At 43.5% G+C, this 17,792-nt stretch overlaps 1 protein-coding gene across 1 annotated transcript in view; it reads left to right on the top strand.

Moving 5' to 3' along the window:
* The first annotated feature begins 1,293 nt into the window (after positions 1–1,293).
* Positions 1,294–17,792, top strand: part of VAMP5 (vesicle associated membrane protein 5) — a 53,567-nt gene continuing 37,068 nt past the window's right edge. The window contains exon 1 of the mRNA XM_075342936.1: positions 1,294–1,434. Coding sequence (XP_075199051.1) covers positions 1,432–1,434 — 3 coding nt within the window. The 5' untranslated portion in view covers positions 1,294–1,431. The remainder of the gene's footprint in view (positions 1,435–17,792) is intronic.

Below are 17,792 nucleotides of genomic sequence, written 5' to 3' on the forward strand. Positions count from 1 at the left end.
ATAGGGCAACCGCCAGGGCCCATAGATCCCATGGGTCAACGTCTGCGGGCACGGCAAATAAGTCACACAGCAAGCCGGGAGCAGACTCCTGACTTCCAAACTAGGCAGCCTACAATACATAAAAACAGTGCAGAGAAAATGACAGCGACCACCAGCCCGGGTGGGGGACTGGAGTACAACCGGCCGTGGCGGCCGGCGACCAGCACCTTGGCTTACCAAAAGACATGTGTAATTCATTCAATAGTGAGTAACCAACTATCCCCTGGTCCACCTGGGCGTGCGAGCCCTTGCCATTGCCATACCCTGCACAGAGACACTGGGCCCCGGGGCAACCATCCCTACCCACGGACGGGTTAACATCCGGCTACCATTACATCTGCCTCGGGTATCCCACAACAGCAGCGGTGGTGTCGCACTTCACCACACACCGTGGGTGGCGTCACAGACATTCTACAATCAACCCCATACAAATACGTCCCCCTTTTATTCGGAGTGACCACGAGACCCCCGGGGAACCCTTCGAGGGGTACCGTAGGCCCCGGATGTGAGCAACGCCGGCTGCTGGCACGGGGGCGGCACAGATGCGGCACAGGAATCCCTCCAATGACGGATTCCGCCGGATTCCGCCACCATAGGCTTCCATTATAAAAATGACGGACGCCAACGGAATCCAGCAAATTGCGGTTTTTTTGACGCTCAGGGAAGCGCAGAAAAACACTACATGCTGCGTTCTTTCCGCCCGGCGGATGCAACGCAACGTCGGCCGGCGGATGCAACGCAGGACCATGAGTCGCAATGCGTCGTCTATACAAGTCTATGGGAAGCAGCGGAATCTGTTAACGGATTTTCCAAAACGGCGGATTGCGACTGAAGGAAAAAAATGCAAGTGTGAAACCAGCCTAAGAAAACAACCTCAGTATCGTGTGTCCAGCGCTGTATCTTCGCTGCTGCCCAAGACTGTGTTGTTTGGCTGCAGTAGTGACGCCACATCAGCGGCGCTGCAGCCAGTCACTTAACTTAGCGGTTCTTTGCAGCAATTCTCAATGTTGTTTTAATAAAATGTATAAACAATAATATTGTTAGAACAAGTAGGGAATTGTCACACATGCGATTTCCCTTTTAGGTTCATACTTTATAGGTGGCTGGGGTGGTAGTGGCAGTAAGTACACGGTGCTGTATGGAGGTATATGGGCGCGGAGAGGTCACATAATGAGTGTTTTTTCATGCCTGCTTGTTTGGTGACACTATTTTCAGCAACTCCTCCTTTCCAGGGGTGGATAACAGGAATAGGCTGGGAACTGAGGGGGAGGAAAGGAGGACAGGAAGGCAGGCAGTCCCTGACAGCACAGCACAGTGTCAGCTGGACTCCCTGAGGACTACAATGTAACACACCTATAGGCACCACTCACACTGCCAGGACCCCTGCAAGTCATGGTAAGTCCTCCTGGCACTGCCCCCCTGATCCCTGGTATCCCTCCTATTCCTCTGCTCATGTGCCTAAGCTTTTCCCTGCAACTTTCACTTTCGAGCAGAATTATGGATCATTTGTGGGAAGAAGTATATAGCATACTGCCCAACATAGGGGCACGAGAAGCTACATTGGCCCTCCGCCTGTCCGCATTACATCAGTATCATCAGCCTTTCTAGCATTTTCTGGAGCTGGATGTTTTATGCTCTCTGTGTGTTGTAGCTTTTGTTTTACGCTTATTTCCTGTACATGGGACTTTATGCTTTTGTGTGCACACAGGCTGCAACTAGAGGACAAATCATTTCCATGGTGCGAGGGTTAGACGCGTTTCGACAGATCTTTTGTTTTTTTTTACACCCATGTAAGTCAATAGAAAAGAGATTTTCTAGATGTATAGGATTCTTTCTCACGAGGGTTAAGTTTCCATTGACTTGTATGGGGGGTGACGACCACCTTATCATTTTAGATTACGCTACATTTGGGATCAGCTAAGTGGGTGCAGGCCGGAGTCGCGGGATACGTGGTATGATCAGGCGGCTATTATCTGACTTGAGTGACAAAATTAATTCAGGGGGTCTGAGTGTTGAAGTAATAATAATATTTATTCTCTAATTATATAGCGCTAATAATTCCACAGCGCTTTACATATGTTGCCAACACTGTCCCCATTGGGGCTCACAATCTAAATTCCCTATCAATATGTTTGTGGAGGGTAGGTGTAAACCCACACAAACACGGGGAGAACATACAAACTCCTTGCAGATGTTGTCCTTGGAGGGATTTGAACCCAGGACCCCTGTGCTGTAAGACTGCAGTGCTAACCACTGAGCCACCATGACACCCCTATAGTGATTGAGTGTGGTTTCATACATACAGGGATCCAAGTGTTGCAGTCACGACTTTAGATGCAGTTATAGAGCAATGTTTAAACCGGGACATACTAAAAAGAATGATGAAAAGGAATAACTAAAAAGAATGAGGGTAATAACTTATTAGGTGTATATTATGTAGATGTATAAAAGGTTTCTTGGGCAAGTTAGACATGGAATGAACATGAAATATCTGTAGATAATAGGAGAATGAACGCATATGCCATATAACCAGGTGTATATTATGTTACCTGAGCATTATAGGTGTGGAATGATCATGAAATATCTGTAGATAATAGGAGAATGAATGCATATGGCATATAACCAGGTGTATATTATGTTACCTGAGCATTATAGGTGTGGAATGATCATGAAATATCTGTAGATAATAGGAGAATGAACACATATGGCATATAACCAGGTGTATATTATGTTACCTGAGCATTATAGGTGTGGAATGATCATGAAATATCTGTAGATAATAGGAGAATGAACACATATGGCATATAACCAGGTGTATATTATGTTACCTGAGCATTATAGGTGTGGAATGATCATGAAATATCTGTAGATAATAGGAGAATGAACACATATGGCATATAACCAGGTGTATATTATGTTACCTGAGCATTATAGGTGTGGAATGATTATGAAATATCTGTAGATAATAGGAGAATGAATGCATATGGCATATAACCAGGTGTATATTATGTTACCTGAGCATTATAGGTGTGGAATGATCATGAAATATCTGTAGATAATAGGAGAATGAACACATATGGCATATAACCAGGTGTATATTATGTTACCTGAGCATTATAGGTGTGGAATGATTATGAAATATCTGTAGATAATAGGAGAATGAACACATATCCCATATAACCAGGTGTATATTATGTTACCTGAGCATTATAGGTGTGGAATGATTATGAAATATCTGTAGATAATTGGAAAATGAACACATATGGCATATAACCAGGAGTATATTATGTTACCTGAGCATTATAGGTGTGGATTGATCATGAAATATCTGTAGATAATAGGAGAATGAGCGCATATGCCATATAACCAGGTGTATATTATGTTACCTGAGCATTATAGGTGTGGAATGATCATGAAATACCTATAGATAATAGAATGAATGCATATGGCATATAACCAGGTGTGTATTATGTTACCTGAGCATTATAGGTGTGGAATGATTATGAAATATCTGTAGATAATAGGAGAATGAATGCATATGGCATATAACCAGGTGTATATTATGTTACCTGAGCATTATAGGTGTGGAATGATTATGAAATATCTGTAGATAATAGGAGAATGAATGCATATGGCATATAACCAGGTGTATATTATGTTACCTGAGCATTATAGGTGTGGAATGATCATGAAATATCTGTAGATAATAGGAGAATGATCATTCCACACCTATAATGCTCAGGTAACATAATATACACCCGGTTATATGCCATATGCATTCATTCTCCTATTATCTACAGATATTTCATAATCATTCCACACCTATAATGCTCAGGTAACATTATATACACCTGGTTATATGCCTTCATTCTCCTATTATCTACAGATATTTCATGATCATTCCACACCTATAATGCTCAGGTAACATAATATACACCTGGTTATATGCCATATGCATTCATTTTCGTATTATCTACAGATATTTCATAATCATTCCACACCTATAATGCTCAGGTAACAATATACACCTGGTTATATGCCATATGCGCTCATTCTCCTATTATCTACAGATATTTCATGATCATTCCACACCTATAATGCTCAGGTAATGTAATATACACCTGGTTATATGCCATATGCATTCATTCTCCTATTATCTACAGATATTTCATAATCATTCCACACCTATAATGCTCAGGTAACATAATATACACCTGGTTATATGCGATATGCATTTATTCTCCTATTATCTACAGATATTTCATAATCATTCCACACCTATAATGCTCAGGTAACATAATATACACCTGGTTATATGCCATATGCCTTCATTCTCCTATTATCTACAGATATTTCATGGTCATTCCACACCTATAATGCTCAGGTAACATAATATACACCTGGTTATATGCCATATGCATTAATTCTCCAATTATCTATAGGTATTTCATGATCATTCCACACCTATAATGCTCAGGTAACATAATATACACCTGGTTATATGCCATATGCAATCATTCTCCTATTATCTATAGGTATTTCATGATCATTCCACACCTATAATGCTCAGGTAACATAATATACACCTGGTTATATGACATATGCATTCATTCTCCTATTATCTACATATATTTCATAATCATTCCACACCTATAATGCTCAGGTAACATAATATACACCTGGTTATATGCCATATGCATTCATTCTCCTATTATCTACAGATATTTCATAATCATTCCACACCTATAATGCTCAGGTAACATAATATACCCCTGGTTATATGCCATATGCCTTCATTCTCCTATTATCTACAGATATTTCATAATCATTCCACACCTATAATGCTCAGGTAACATAATATACCCCTGGTTATATGCCATATGCATTCATTCTCCTATTATCTACAGATATTTCATAATCATTCCACACCTATAATGCTCAGGTAACATAATATACACCTGGTTATATGCCATATGCATTCATTCTCCTATTATCTACAGATATTTCATAATCATTCCACACCTATAATGCTCAGGTAACATAATATACCCCTGGTTATATGCCATATGCCTTCATTCTCCTATTATCTACATATATTTCATAATCATTCCACACCTATAATGCTCAGGTAACATAATATACACCTGGTTATATGCCTTCATTCTCCTATTATCTATAGGTATTTCATGATCATTCCACACCTATAATGCTCAGGTAACATAATATACCCCTGGTTATATGCCATATGCCTTCATTCTCCTATTATCTACAGATATTTCATAATCATTCCACACCTATAATGCTCAGGTAACATAATACACACCTGGTTATATGCCTTCATTCTCCTATTATCTATAGGTATTTCATAATCATTCCACACCTATAATGCTCAGGTAACATAATATACACCAGGTTATATGGGATATGTGTTCATTCTCCTATTATCTACAGATATTTCATAATCATTCCACACCTATAATGCTCAGGTAACATAATATACACCTGGTTATATGCCATATGCATTCATTCTCCTATTATCTACAGATATTTCATGATCATTCCACACCTATAATGCTCAGGTAACATAATATACACCTGGTTATATGCCATATGCATTCATTTTTGTATTATCTACAGATATTTCATAATCATTCCACACCTATAATGCTCAGGTAACATAATATACACCTGGTTATATGCCATATGCGTTCATTTTCCTATTATCTACATATATTTCCTGATCATTCCACACCTATAATGCTCAGGTAACATAATATACACCTGGTTATATGCCATATGCATTCATTCTCCTATTATCTATAGGTATTTCATGATCATTCCACACCTATAATGCTCAGGTAACATAATATACACCTGGTTATATGCCATATGCGTTCATTCTCCTATTATCTACAGATATTTCATGATCATTCCACACCTATAATGCTCAGGTAACATAATATACACCTGGTTATATGCCATATGCATTCATTCTCCTATTATCTATAGGTATTTCATGATCATTCCACACCTATAATGCTCAGGTAACATAATATACACCTGGTTATATGCCATATGCGTTCATTCTCCTATTATCTACAGATCTTTCATGATCATTCCACACCTATAATGCTCAGGTAACATAATATACACCTGGTTATATGCCATATGCATTCATTCTCCTATTATCTATAGGTATTTCATGATCATTCCACACCTATAATGCTCAGGTAACATAATATACACCTGGTTATATGCCATATGCCTTCATTCTCCTATTATCTACATATATTTCATAATCATTCCACACCTATAATGCTCAGGTAACATAATATACACCAGGTTATATGGGATATGTGTTCATTCTCCTATTATCTACAGATATTTCATGATCATTCCACACCTATAATGCTCAGGTAACGTAATATACACCTGGTTATATGCCATATGCATTCATTCTCCTATTATCTATAGGTATTTCATGATCATTCCACACCTATAATGCTCAGGTAACATAATATACACCTGGTTATATGCCATATGCATTCATTCTCCTATTATCTACATATATTTCATGATCATTCCACACCTATAATGCTCAGGTAACATAATATACACCTGGTTATATGCCATATGCATTCATTCTCCTATTATCTATAGGTATTTCATGATCATTCCACACCTATAATGCTCAGGTAACATAATATACCCCTGGTTATATGCCATATGCATTCATTCTCCTATTATCTACATATATTTCATAATCATTCCACACCTATAATGCTCAGGTAACATAATATACACCTGGTTATATGCCATATGCATTCATTCTCCTATTATCTACATATATTTCATAATCATTCCACACCTATAATGCTCAGGTAACATAATATACACCTGGTTATATGCCATATGCGTTCATTCTCCTATTATCTACATATATTTCATAATCATTCCACACCTATAATGCTCAGGTAATATAATATACCCCTGGTTATATGCCATATGCATTCATTCTCCTATTATCTATAGGTATTTCATGATCATTCCACACCTATAATGCTCAGGTAACATAATATACACCTGGTTATATGCCATATGCATTCATTCTCCTATTATCTACAGATATTTCATGATCATTGCACACCTATAATGCTCAGGTAACATAATATACACCTGGTTATATGCCATATGCCTTCATTCTCCTATTATCTACATATATTTCATAATCATTCCACACCTATAATGCTCAGGTAACATAATATACACCAGGTTATATGGGATATGTGTTCATTCTCCTATTATCTACAGATATTTCATGATCATTCCACACCTATAATGCTCAGGTAACATAATATACACCTGGTTATATGGCATATGCATTCATTCTCCTATTATCTACAGATATTTCATGATCATTCCACACCTATAATGCTCAGGTAACATAATATACACCTGGTTATATGCCATATGCATTCATTCTCCTATTATCTACAGATATTTCATGATCATTCCACACCTATAATGCTCAGGTAACATAATATACACCTGGTTATATGCCATATGCATTCATTCTCCTATTATCTATAGGTATTTCATGATCATTCCACACCTATAATGCTCAGGTAACATAATATACACCTGGTTATATGCCATATGCATTCATTCTCCTATTATCTACATATATTTCATGATCATTCCACACCTATAATGCTCAGGTAACATAATATACACCTGGTTATATGCCATATGCATTCATTCTCCTATTATCTATAGGTATTTCATGATCATTCCACACCTATAATGCTCAGGTAACATAATATACACCTGGTTATATGCCATATGCATTCATTCTCCTATTATCTACATATATTTCATGATCATTCCACACCTATAATGCTCAGGTAACATAATATACACCTGGTTATATGCCATATGCATTCATTCTCCTATTATCTATAGGTATTTCATGATCATTCCACACCTATAATGCTCAGGTAACATAATATACACCTGGTTATATGGCATATGCATTCATTCTCCTATTATCTACATATATTTCATCATCATTCCACACCTATAATGCTCAGGTAACATAATATACACCTGGTTATATGCCATATGCATTCATTCTCCTATTATCTATAGGTATTTCATGATCATTCCACACCTATAATGCTCAGGTAACATAATATACCCCTGGTTATATGCCATATGCATTCATTCTCCTATTATCTACATATATTTCATAATCATTCCACACCTATAATGCTCAGGTAACATAATATACACCTGGTTATATGCCATATGCCTTCATTCTCCTATTATCTACATATATTTCATAATCATTCCACACCTATAATGCTCAGGTAACATAATACACACCTGGTTATATGCCTTCATTCTCCTATTATCTACATATATTTCATAATCATTCCACACCTATAATGCTCAGGTAACATAATATACACCTGGTTATATGGCATATGCCTTCATTCTCCTATTATCTACATATATTTCATAATCATTCCACACCTATAATGCTCAGGTAACATAATATACACCTGGTTATATGCCATATGCATTCATTCTCCTATTATCTACATATATTTCATAATCATTCCACACCTATAATGCTCAGGTAACATAATATACCCCTGGTTATATGCCATATGCATTCATTCTCCTATTATCTATAGGTATTTCATGATCATTCCACACCTATAATGCTCAGGTAACATAATATACACCTGGTTATATGCCATATGCATTCATTCTCCTATTATCTACAGATATTTCATGATCATTCCACACCTATAATGCTCAGGTAACATAATATACACCTGGTTATATGGGATATGTGTTCATTCTCCTATTATCTACAGATATTTCATGTTCATTCCATGTCTAACTTGCCTAAGAAACCTTTTATACATCTATATAATATACACCTAATAAGTTATTATCTTCATTCTTTTTATTTATTCCTTTTCATCATTCTTTTTAGTATGTCCCGTTTAAACCCATGATAAAGCATTAACTGACAGGTACTGTAAATAACCAGGGGTGGACATATCATGGTGCAACCTGGTCAGCTGCACAGGGGCCGGAGAGTTAAGGGGGCTCATTTCCACCTTCAAAACAGGTGGAATTGTGCAATTTGATGAGCTTTTGGACGAGAGAGGGGCCCCGTATGCTGATCTTCCATAGGAGCCCTTTACTCTCAATGTCCGCCAGTGTAAATAGCATTTGTGACCATGCCAACCAGTGGATCTATTAGGCTGTAAGTGAACAGCCAGTTCTTTAAAGGGAACCTGTCACTAGATTTGGCAATGATAAGCTGTGGCCACCGCCAGTGGGCTCTTAATAATAATAATAATAATAATAATAATAATAATTATTATTATTATTTTATTCATTTATATAGCTCTATTAATTCCGCAGCGCTTTACATACATTGGAAACACCGTCCCCATTGGGGCTCACAATCTAGAGTCCCTATCTGTATGTCTTTGGAGTGTGGGAGGAAACCCACGTGAACACGGGGAGAACATACAAACTCCTTGCAGATGGTGTCCTTGGTGGGATTTGAACAAAGGACCCCAGCGTTGCAAGACCACAGTGCTAACCACTGAGCCACTGTGCCACCCTAATATGCTGTATATAAGAGCTCAGGCCGCTGTGTAGAACATAAAAAAAACAGTTTTATAATACTCACCTAGGCGGCGGTCTGGTCTGATGGCTTATGCTGCCCTCACTCCGGTGCCTCCTACATCTAGTGCGATCTCCATCCTCCTACCCAGCCCTGTGTACATGATGCGTCCTGCACTATTCACACAGAGGCCTCCATTGCGCTCCTGCGCATGCGCACTTTCATCTGTCCCGTGAGAGCAAAGTACTGTAGTGTGCAGGCGCAAGGAAGGGTCAAAGACCGCATGCACACTACAATACTTTGACTGCACATGGGGCTGGGCAGGAGGACCGCTATTGTACTAGATGGCGAAGGCGCGGATCGAGAGCAGCGACACTCATCAGACCAGACCGCCCCATAGGTGACTATATAAAGGTGTTTTTTAGATTAAACAGAGCAGCCTGGGCTCTTATATACAGTATTCTGGACTACTCTATAGAAGGGCTCACTGGGAGTGGCTACAGCTCATACGCAAAAAACTGGTGAAAATTGTGATGGGTAGACAAGTGTGATCTGGTTTTTCAGAGTGTTTCCTGCATGTAAGGGCTCTTTTCCATTTGCTTACCGTTTCCGATGCGGGAGCATCAGAGGCGATATGCTACTGACCCTCTGCTGCGTGCGTCAGCCGAGGGTCAAGCAACTGTGAAGCGATCACATCACAGGAGCGGAGAAGATGGAGGGAGCACTTTCTCCCCATCTCCTCGGCTGTCTGTCTCTGTGTATATCGCACTGCAGTCACATAACATGCGAGTACAGTGCGATTTTACACTCGCGTGAGCCAAGACTCGCTGCAAAACGCAGCATGCTGTGATTGCACCGAGAGCACGATTCGTGTGGAGAAATAAAAAGAAAGAGGACACTGCTTCATTGATTAACACTGGTGCGAGTGCAATACGATTTTTCATCGGATTCCACTCGCACATGAAAATCTCAAGTGGAAAAGAGCCCTAAAGCCCCTTTCACACGTCAGTGATTCTGGTACGTTTGTGCTTTTTTTTAAACGTACCAGAATCACTGACATACGCAGACCCATTATAATGAATGGGTCTGCTCACACGTCAGTGATTTTTCACTGCACGTGTCTCCGTGCAGCGTACCCGCGTGTGCGTGATTGCCGCACGGAGACATGTCCATTTTTTTCTGGCATCACTGATGTTCCACGGACCACGCAGTGGTGTGATCCGTGAAACACGTGCCAGAAAAAAACGGGCTTTTGAAGAAGCGAGGCGGAACGGCGTCAGGGGTGGTGGAGCACTCGCCTAGTTTACCCTCCTTTCCAGGTATATGATTGTGGATAGTATTATGTAATTTTATGCAATGTCATCTTCTAGTGGTCTGTCATGAATGCCTGTGTGATATGTTAGCTGACAACTGATATGACCTCTGTTGTCTCTGTTATCAGCCATATAGTGTTTCATGATAGACCATGGGTGCTTACTGAATGTTAATTAGCTCTGTGAAGTTTTGCTTTCCACCACCTCCTCATCAGCAAGGTAGATTTATGCAGGTGCAAACCAGTGTGTTATTTGCATGCTGTTTATAGCCTATTTAATAATGCACATTTTATCTGGTGCTGATGGGCAGGTGATATTATCTTGAACATTTTCATGAATAGTAGCACCTTACTATTTTGCTATCTACTGGCTGATATAGCATTGATATTCTAAATTGGCTTATTTATGCCTGAAGAGACTAATAGACTTCTGTTGTCTCTATTATCAGCCACTCGTGGCTATATATATAAATATACCTGTGGATGTATCCTTGTATATATTTCTCTGAGGGTTATTAACTGGGGATGATGTGCTCCACTTTGAGGGCTTTTTTCCTGTTTTTACGTGTGATTTTGTAATAAATAAAGTTTTGTACTTTTCAAGATTTAGGGGTGCTTCACACACAGCGAGCTCGCTGCCGAGATCGCTGCTGAGTCACGCTTTTTGTGACGCAGCAGTGACCTCATTAGCGATCTCGCTGTGTGTGACACTGAGCAGCGATCTGGCCCCTGCTGTGAGATCGCTGCTCGTTACACACAGCCCTGGTTCGTTTTCTTCAAAGGCGCTCTCCCGCTGTGACACACAGATCGCTGTGTGTGACAGCGAGAGAGCGACAAATGAAGCGAGCAGGGAGCAGGAGCCGGCGTCTGGCAGCTGCGGTAAGCTGTAACCAAGATAAACATCGGGTAACCAAGGTGGTTACCCGATATTTACCTTAGTTACCAGCCTCCGCAGCTCTCACGCTGCCAGTGCTGCCGGCTCCGGCTCTCTGCACATGTAGCTGCATTACACATCGAGTTAATTAACCCGATGTGTACTGTAGCTAGGAGAGCAAGGAGCCAGCGCTCAGTGTGCGCGGCTCCCTGCTCCCTGCACACACAGCTAAGCGGTGTGCACTGGTAACTAATGTAAACATCGGGTAACCATACCCGATGTTTACCTTAGTTACCAGTGTCCGCAGCTTCCAGACGCCGGCTCCGTGCAAGCGCAGCGTCGCTTGCACGTCGCTGCTGGCTGGGGGCTGGTCACTGGTGAGATCTGCCTGTTTGACAGCTCACCAGCGACCATGTAGCGATACAGCAGCGATCCTGACCAGGTCAGATCGCTGGTCGGATCGCTGCTGCATCGCTAAAGTGTGAAGGCACCCTTACTATGCATTCAGCTCCACTTCTTATCTGAGCATTATAGTGCCCAGATTGTTGTTATAGATCAGTGTTTGAAGTGTGTTCATCAAGGACAATTGATATTTACAGTTCTTACTTTTGCCTGAAGGTCAATATCAGTGGAGGTTCAGGAGCAAGTCCATGTGCTCTGCTCACATTGTAGACATAGTATATACTGTACATGGCCACACTGGTGGACATATAGCCGGTACCAGGGCCCAGAGGGGAGAAGGGCCCCCTCACAACCAGGGTCTGACTGGCCTGGCTAGACAGCGGGTGCTTGATATAGAGCGGGCCTATGGGCCATCCAACGTCACTGCTATGTGCCGAGCACTGACATCACCATGCAGCGACGTTTAATGGCCACCGACCTATCAAAGGTCGCACATGTTTGCAAGCTGCCTCTGATAGGCCAGCGGCCATGAAGCATCACTGGTATGTGCCTGGAACTGCCATCAGCGCGCGGTGCATAGCAGAGACGGTTAATGGTCAGCACTGCTTACTGCTGTGCTGCGGAGGCTGCAATGACACAGTGTCAGACTGTAGAGACTGTGAGTGCACACTGAGGGACAGTGAGAGAGGGAGCAGCGTGGGGTGGGTGGACCACATGGAAAATAGGGGGGCACAGTATTAAGAAGTGAAGGAACAGTATAAAGAAGGGGGGGGACTGTATAGAAACATAAGAACTTGGGGGCACAGTATGGATAAGTGGGAGCATAGGGAAATCAATATGGAGAAGTGGGAGCATAGGGGTATAGTATGACTAAGTGGGAGCATAGGGAACAGTATGGATACGTGGGAGCATAGGGGAATAGTATGTATAAGTGGGAGCATAGGGGAATAGTATGTATAAGTGGGAGCACAGGGAGATCAGTTTAGATAAGTGGAAGTAAAAGTTGGCAGTATGGATATGTAGGAGTGTGCAGCCCCTGCAACAGTCGGACTGCTCGGATCCGGGGGTTGCTGTGGCTCAAGGGTCTCCGGACCCGGGGGCTTGCAGCCACTCGAAAATAAAAGGGGGGAATGTATTTACAGGGGATTAGTGTTTAGTGTTCGTGATGCCACCCGTGGTTCGCGGTAAGGGGGGGTACTGCCGCTGCCCATGGGAGTAACCAGGGGAAACGGAGTGGGGCAGCCAGATGATGTTCCCTCCACGGGTAGGGGAAGGCCCTGGGACTCTGGATGGTAGAGGCGCAGGGAAGCGTGGTGCAGACCATGCAGCAGGCAGGACGCAGTGGGGGAGTAGCCTACTCACTCAGGCCGTGTGGATGTTGGTGCAACCATTAAGTAGACTCTGACACATGAGTAAGCCAAGTCTCTGGGTGCCGCTGCCTCTCTGGAGAGCTCGTCCAGGAATCCGTTCCCGTTGGTATTGCTGATGGTCCCGACCTGCCTCCATGAACTGATGTTTAGACGTTTTTGAGTGACTCCTCGCATGAAGCTGTCGGGGTCCCGCTCCCTATACTTAAATAGAGGAGCTGTGCTCTCGATGGCTGATACTTGGGATTTCAGTGGGCCGCATGGGTTGGAAAGCCCTATCCCCCTCGTTGTGTTGGTGCCTTTGATCTCTGAGCTCTTGGGGAAAGTTCATAAAGAGACTATCCTCCACCGGATAATTATCAGATTGCGTGAAGCTACGCCCTGATCTAGGGTCCAGTACCCCGCTGTGCTTGGTACCGGTCCGGTTACTAGATATTCCGATGCCGACCGTTCTCCAAAACTAAAGGGGGCTTTACACGCTGCGATATCGCTAACGATTTATCGTCAGGGTCACGGTGTTTGTGACGCACATCCGGCGTCGTTAGCGGCATTGCAGCATGTAACACGTACGAGCGACCTTAAACGATCGCAAAAGAGACAAAAATCGTTTTGGAGAGGTCGTCCAAACACCAAAAATCGTTGTCTCGTACGTAGCGATGTTGTTCCTCGTTCCTGCAGCATCACACATCTCTATGTGTGACACCGCAGGAGCGACGAACATCTCCTTACCTGCGTCCACCAGCAATGAGGAAGGAAGGAGGTGGGCGGGATGTTACGTCCCGCTCATCTCCGTCCCTCCGCTTCTTTTGGCCGGCCGCTTAGTGACGCCGCAGTGACGTCGCTATGATGCCAAACGCAACTCCCCCTTGAAGGAGGGATTGTTCGGCGGTCACAGCAACGTCGCTGACAAGGTATGTGCATGTGACGCTGCCGTAGCGATAATGTTCGCAACGGCAGCGATCACCAAATGTCGCACGTACGACGGGGCGGGTGCTATCGCACTCGACATCGCTAGTGTACCGCCCCGCGGCCTCGGCTGCGACCGCCGAGCCGCTCGGGTCCGGGCTCGTGTATGTCGGTGGCTCGAGCGCCTCTCAACCCGGGGATCACGTCGCTCTGGAAGGGGTGTAGTGGCGGTGCACGCAGGGGTTGTGGGGTGGTTGTGTTGTATAGTTCGTGACGCCACCCACGAGTTGTGGTGATGATGGACACCACCTCTGCGGTGAAGGTATGGGGGCTTCCGGGAGCGGTGTAGTGGCGCAACTTGGTGTTAACCCCTTCGTGGGTAGGGGCGGTATGTGCCGGGGCCCGGTAGTGAGGTTGCAGGGCGCAGGGTTGTGGTGCGATGCGGTGCGATGCCCGAGGGCACTGGTGTACTCACGATTAAACCACACAGAGTCACTGGTAAACCAAACGGGGTGACGAACGGGGCCCGCAGCCGGCTGCAGTTTCTCCAGATCGGTTGGTAATGTCCGCCTTTCTCCTGCACCTGTATGTGATCTTGGCTATTGTACCTGGGCACTGGTAGCCCGCTCCCCGGCGTATATGTGTCATAGGAGCCCGTTTGCCCGCAGACGCTGGCCCCATGGATCTCTGGCCTTTGGCGGTGGCTCCTATCCGGACGGGTTGGACTGTTGCCTTCAATCGGGACTTAGGTGGGAATGAACCCCTGAGGTCCAGACCGCAATCAGTTGATTTGACTATGGTGGTGGCTTATAGCCTAGTTCGGGGTCTGAGTACCCTGCCTGGTGCTCCCCGGTTCGGTTCCGGCGGGCCACTACCCTGTCCCGGTCCCTTACGGTTCCGCCGGTCGTATTCCCGGTCTCCTGTAGGCGGCCACTACCTTCTGCCTACCTGACTGATCTGGGGTCCTAGGCTCCAATCCAGGCTCCAATCCAGGCCCCAAGCAGAACTGACTCCTTTCACTCCTCTCTCCTAACTCAATCTCTCCTCTCTCACACTCCTTCTACTTGTGTTTTCCTGCCTCAGGCCAGCAGACTCCTCGGAGGGCGTGTCTATCCGCCTGACTCCGCCCACCTGGTGTGCCTGTCTGACTCTGAGGGAGGCAATCAGGTCTTTTGGTTGACCTTACTGGGGTGGGGGTGTATGTAGTGAGTGTAATGACCTGTGACCCCTGGGGTGTCCAGGGCGTCACACTAGCAATCGCTAGCGATGTCGCAACATGTAAATCACCCTTAAGTCTGGCACCTCTCTCCAATACCCTGCGACCAGGTCTCCGACTCCTCCGGGCCCAGACCACCGTCTGCGACCTAGCCAAAGTCTCCCAGGGAGCTACAACTCCCTCAGCTCCTCACTCTCTGAGGGCTACCACTGATCTGACTATAATCCCTCCCACCAGCCTTCCTGACCCCTAGGCAGGTGGACCTATTCCAGCTAGACTACCCACTGGTGTGCCTGACAGGGTGTGGTGTGAGGTGTGGTTAGGATTTGAATGCTGATGGAAGCAATCCCAATAGTTAGGATCCCAGAACCTTGGAGGGTGGGTTCTGCACCATAAGAAAAAGGAGTGCAGTTCCCTGTGACACCTGACTAGTTGAGGGGTGTCACAGGAGCATAGGGATATAATATGTATAAGTGGAAGCACAGGGAACAGTATGGATAAGTGGGAACATAGGGGAACAGTATGGATAAGTGGGAGTGTAAGGAGGACAGTATGGATAAGTGGGATCGTAAGGGGACAGTATGGATAAGTGGGAGTGTAGGGGGGACAGTATGGATAAATGGGAGCGTAGGCGGGACATTATGGAGAAGTGGGAGCATAGATTGAACAGTGTGGATAAGTGGTAGCATAGGGGGATAGTATGGAGAAGTAGGGGTACTATATGTTGAAGTGGGAGCGTGGTTGCACAGTGTGGAGAGATAGATCTGTTTTCTGGGAACAACATTACCATTGTTAAAGAAGCCTGCTATTAAATTTTGTATTCACTAAATATGTGTATGTGCATGTGATGTATGATAATATACTCACCTACTGCTGCTCTCTCTGGTGTCCAGCGCCGGCCTCCTCTCTGGGGACTCTCCAGGACAAGCTGCTCTGCATATCACCTTCTATGTTAGAAGCCCGAGCTATGAATGTAGTTTTAATTCATCCGGCTGTTGCTGTCTCCAGTCACATCATCAGTAAACACTACCATGACCCAGAACCATTGGATATTCGCATCCTCGGACATACAGTGCTGGCTAAAAGTATTGGCACCCCTGCAATTCTGTCAGAGAATACTCAGTTTCTGTATGCTTTTCAGAATGCTTTTCCAGAACTGGGTGGCTTCTTTAGATTTTTTTTTTGTTGTCAAAGTCTAAATTGGCATTTCAATTTTTAACCCCTTCACCCCCAGGCGATTTTCCGTTTTGCTTTTTTTCTCCCCTTCTTCCGAGAGCCGTAACTTTTTTATTTTTCTGTCAATCTGAAAAATCTGTCAATCTGAAAAATTGCAAATAAAGTGTGACTGCCCAATTGTTTTTCGGATATGTTATTCACAGTGTTCACTGTATAGTAAAACTGATGTGCCGGTGTGATGCCTCAAATTGGTACGAGTTCGTAGATACCAAACATGTATAGGTTTACTTTTATCTAAGGGGTTAAAAAATTTAAAAAAATTAAAATTTTGTCCAAAAAAATGGTTCACTTTTTGCACCATTTTCCGCGACCCGTAGCTTTTTCATCTCAAACTGACATTTTTAACGGTACCATTTTTGTGCAGATGCTACTTTTTGATCGCCTGTTATCGCATCTTCTGCGGCGACCAAAAACATAATTTTGGCATTTGGAATTTTTTGCCGCTATGCCGTTTACCGATCAGATTAATTGATTTTATATTTTTATAGATCGGGTATTTCTGACCGCGACGATACCAAATGTGTGTATTATTTTTTATTTATTTACCCTTTGATTTTCAATGGGGCGAATAGGGGGTGATTTGAACTTTTAGGTTTTTTTAAAACTTTTTTTTTTTTTATTTCACTAGTCCCTCTAGGGGTCTAGAAGGATCAACAGTCTGATCGCTTGTTCCTTTCTGTAGATCACAGCTGCACAGCTGAGATATGCAGAAAAACTACTTTAAGGGGGCTTTACACGCTGCGATATCGTTAGTGAATTATCGTCGGTGTCACGGTGTTTGTGAGGCA

The sequence above is a fragment of the Anomaloglossus baeobatrachus genome, chromosome 4 (genome assembly GCF_048569485.1).
Source record: "Anomaloglossus baeobatrachus isolate aAnoBae1 chromosome 4, aAnoBae1.hap1, whole genome shotgun sequence".
NCBI lineage: Eukaryota > Metazoa > Chordata > Amphibia > Anura > Aromobatidae > Anomaloglossus > Anomaloglossus baeobatrachus.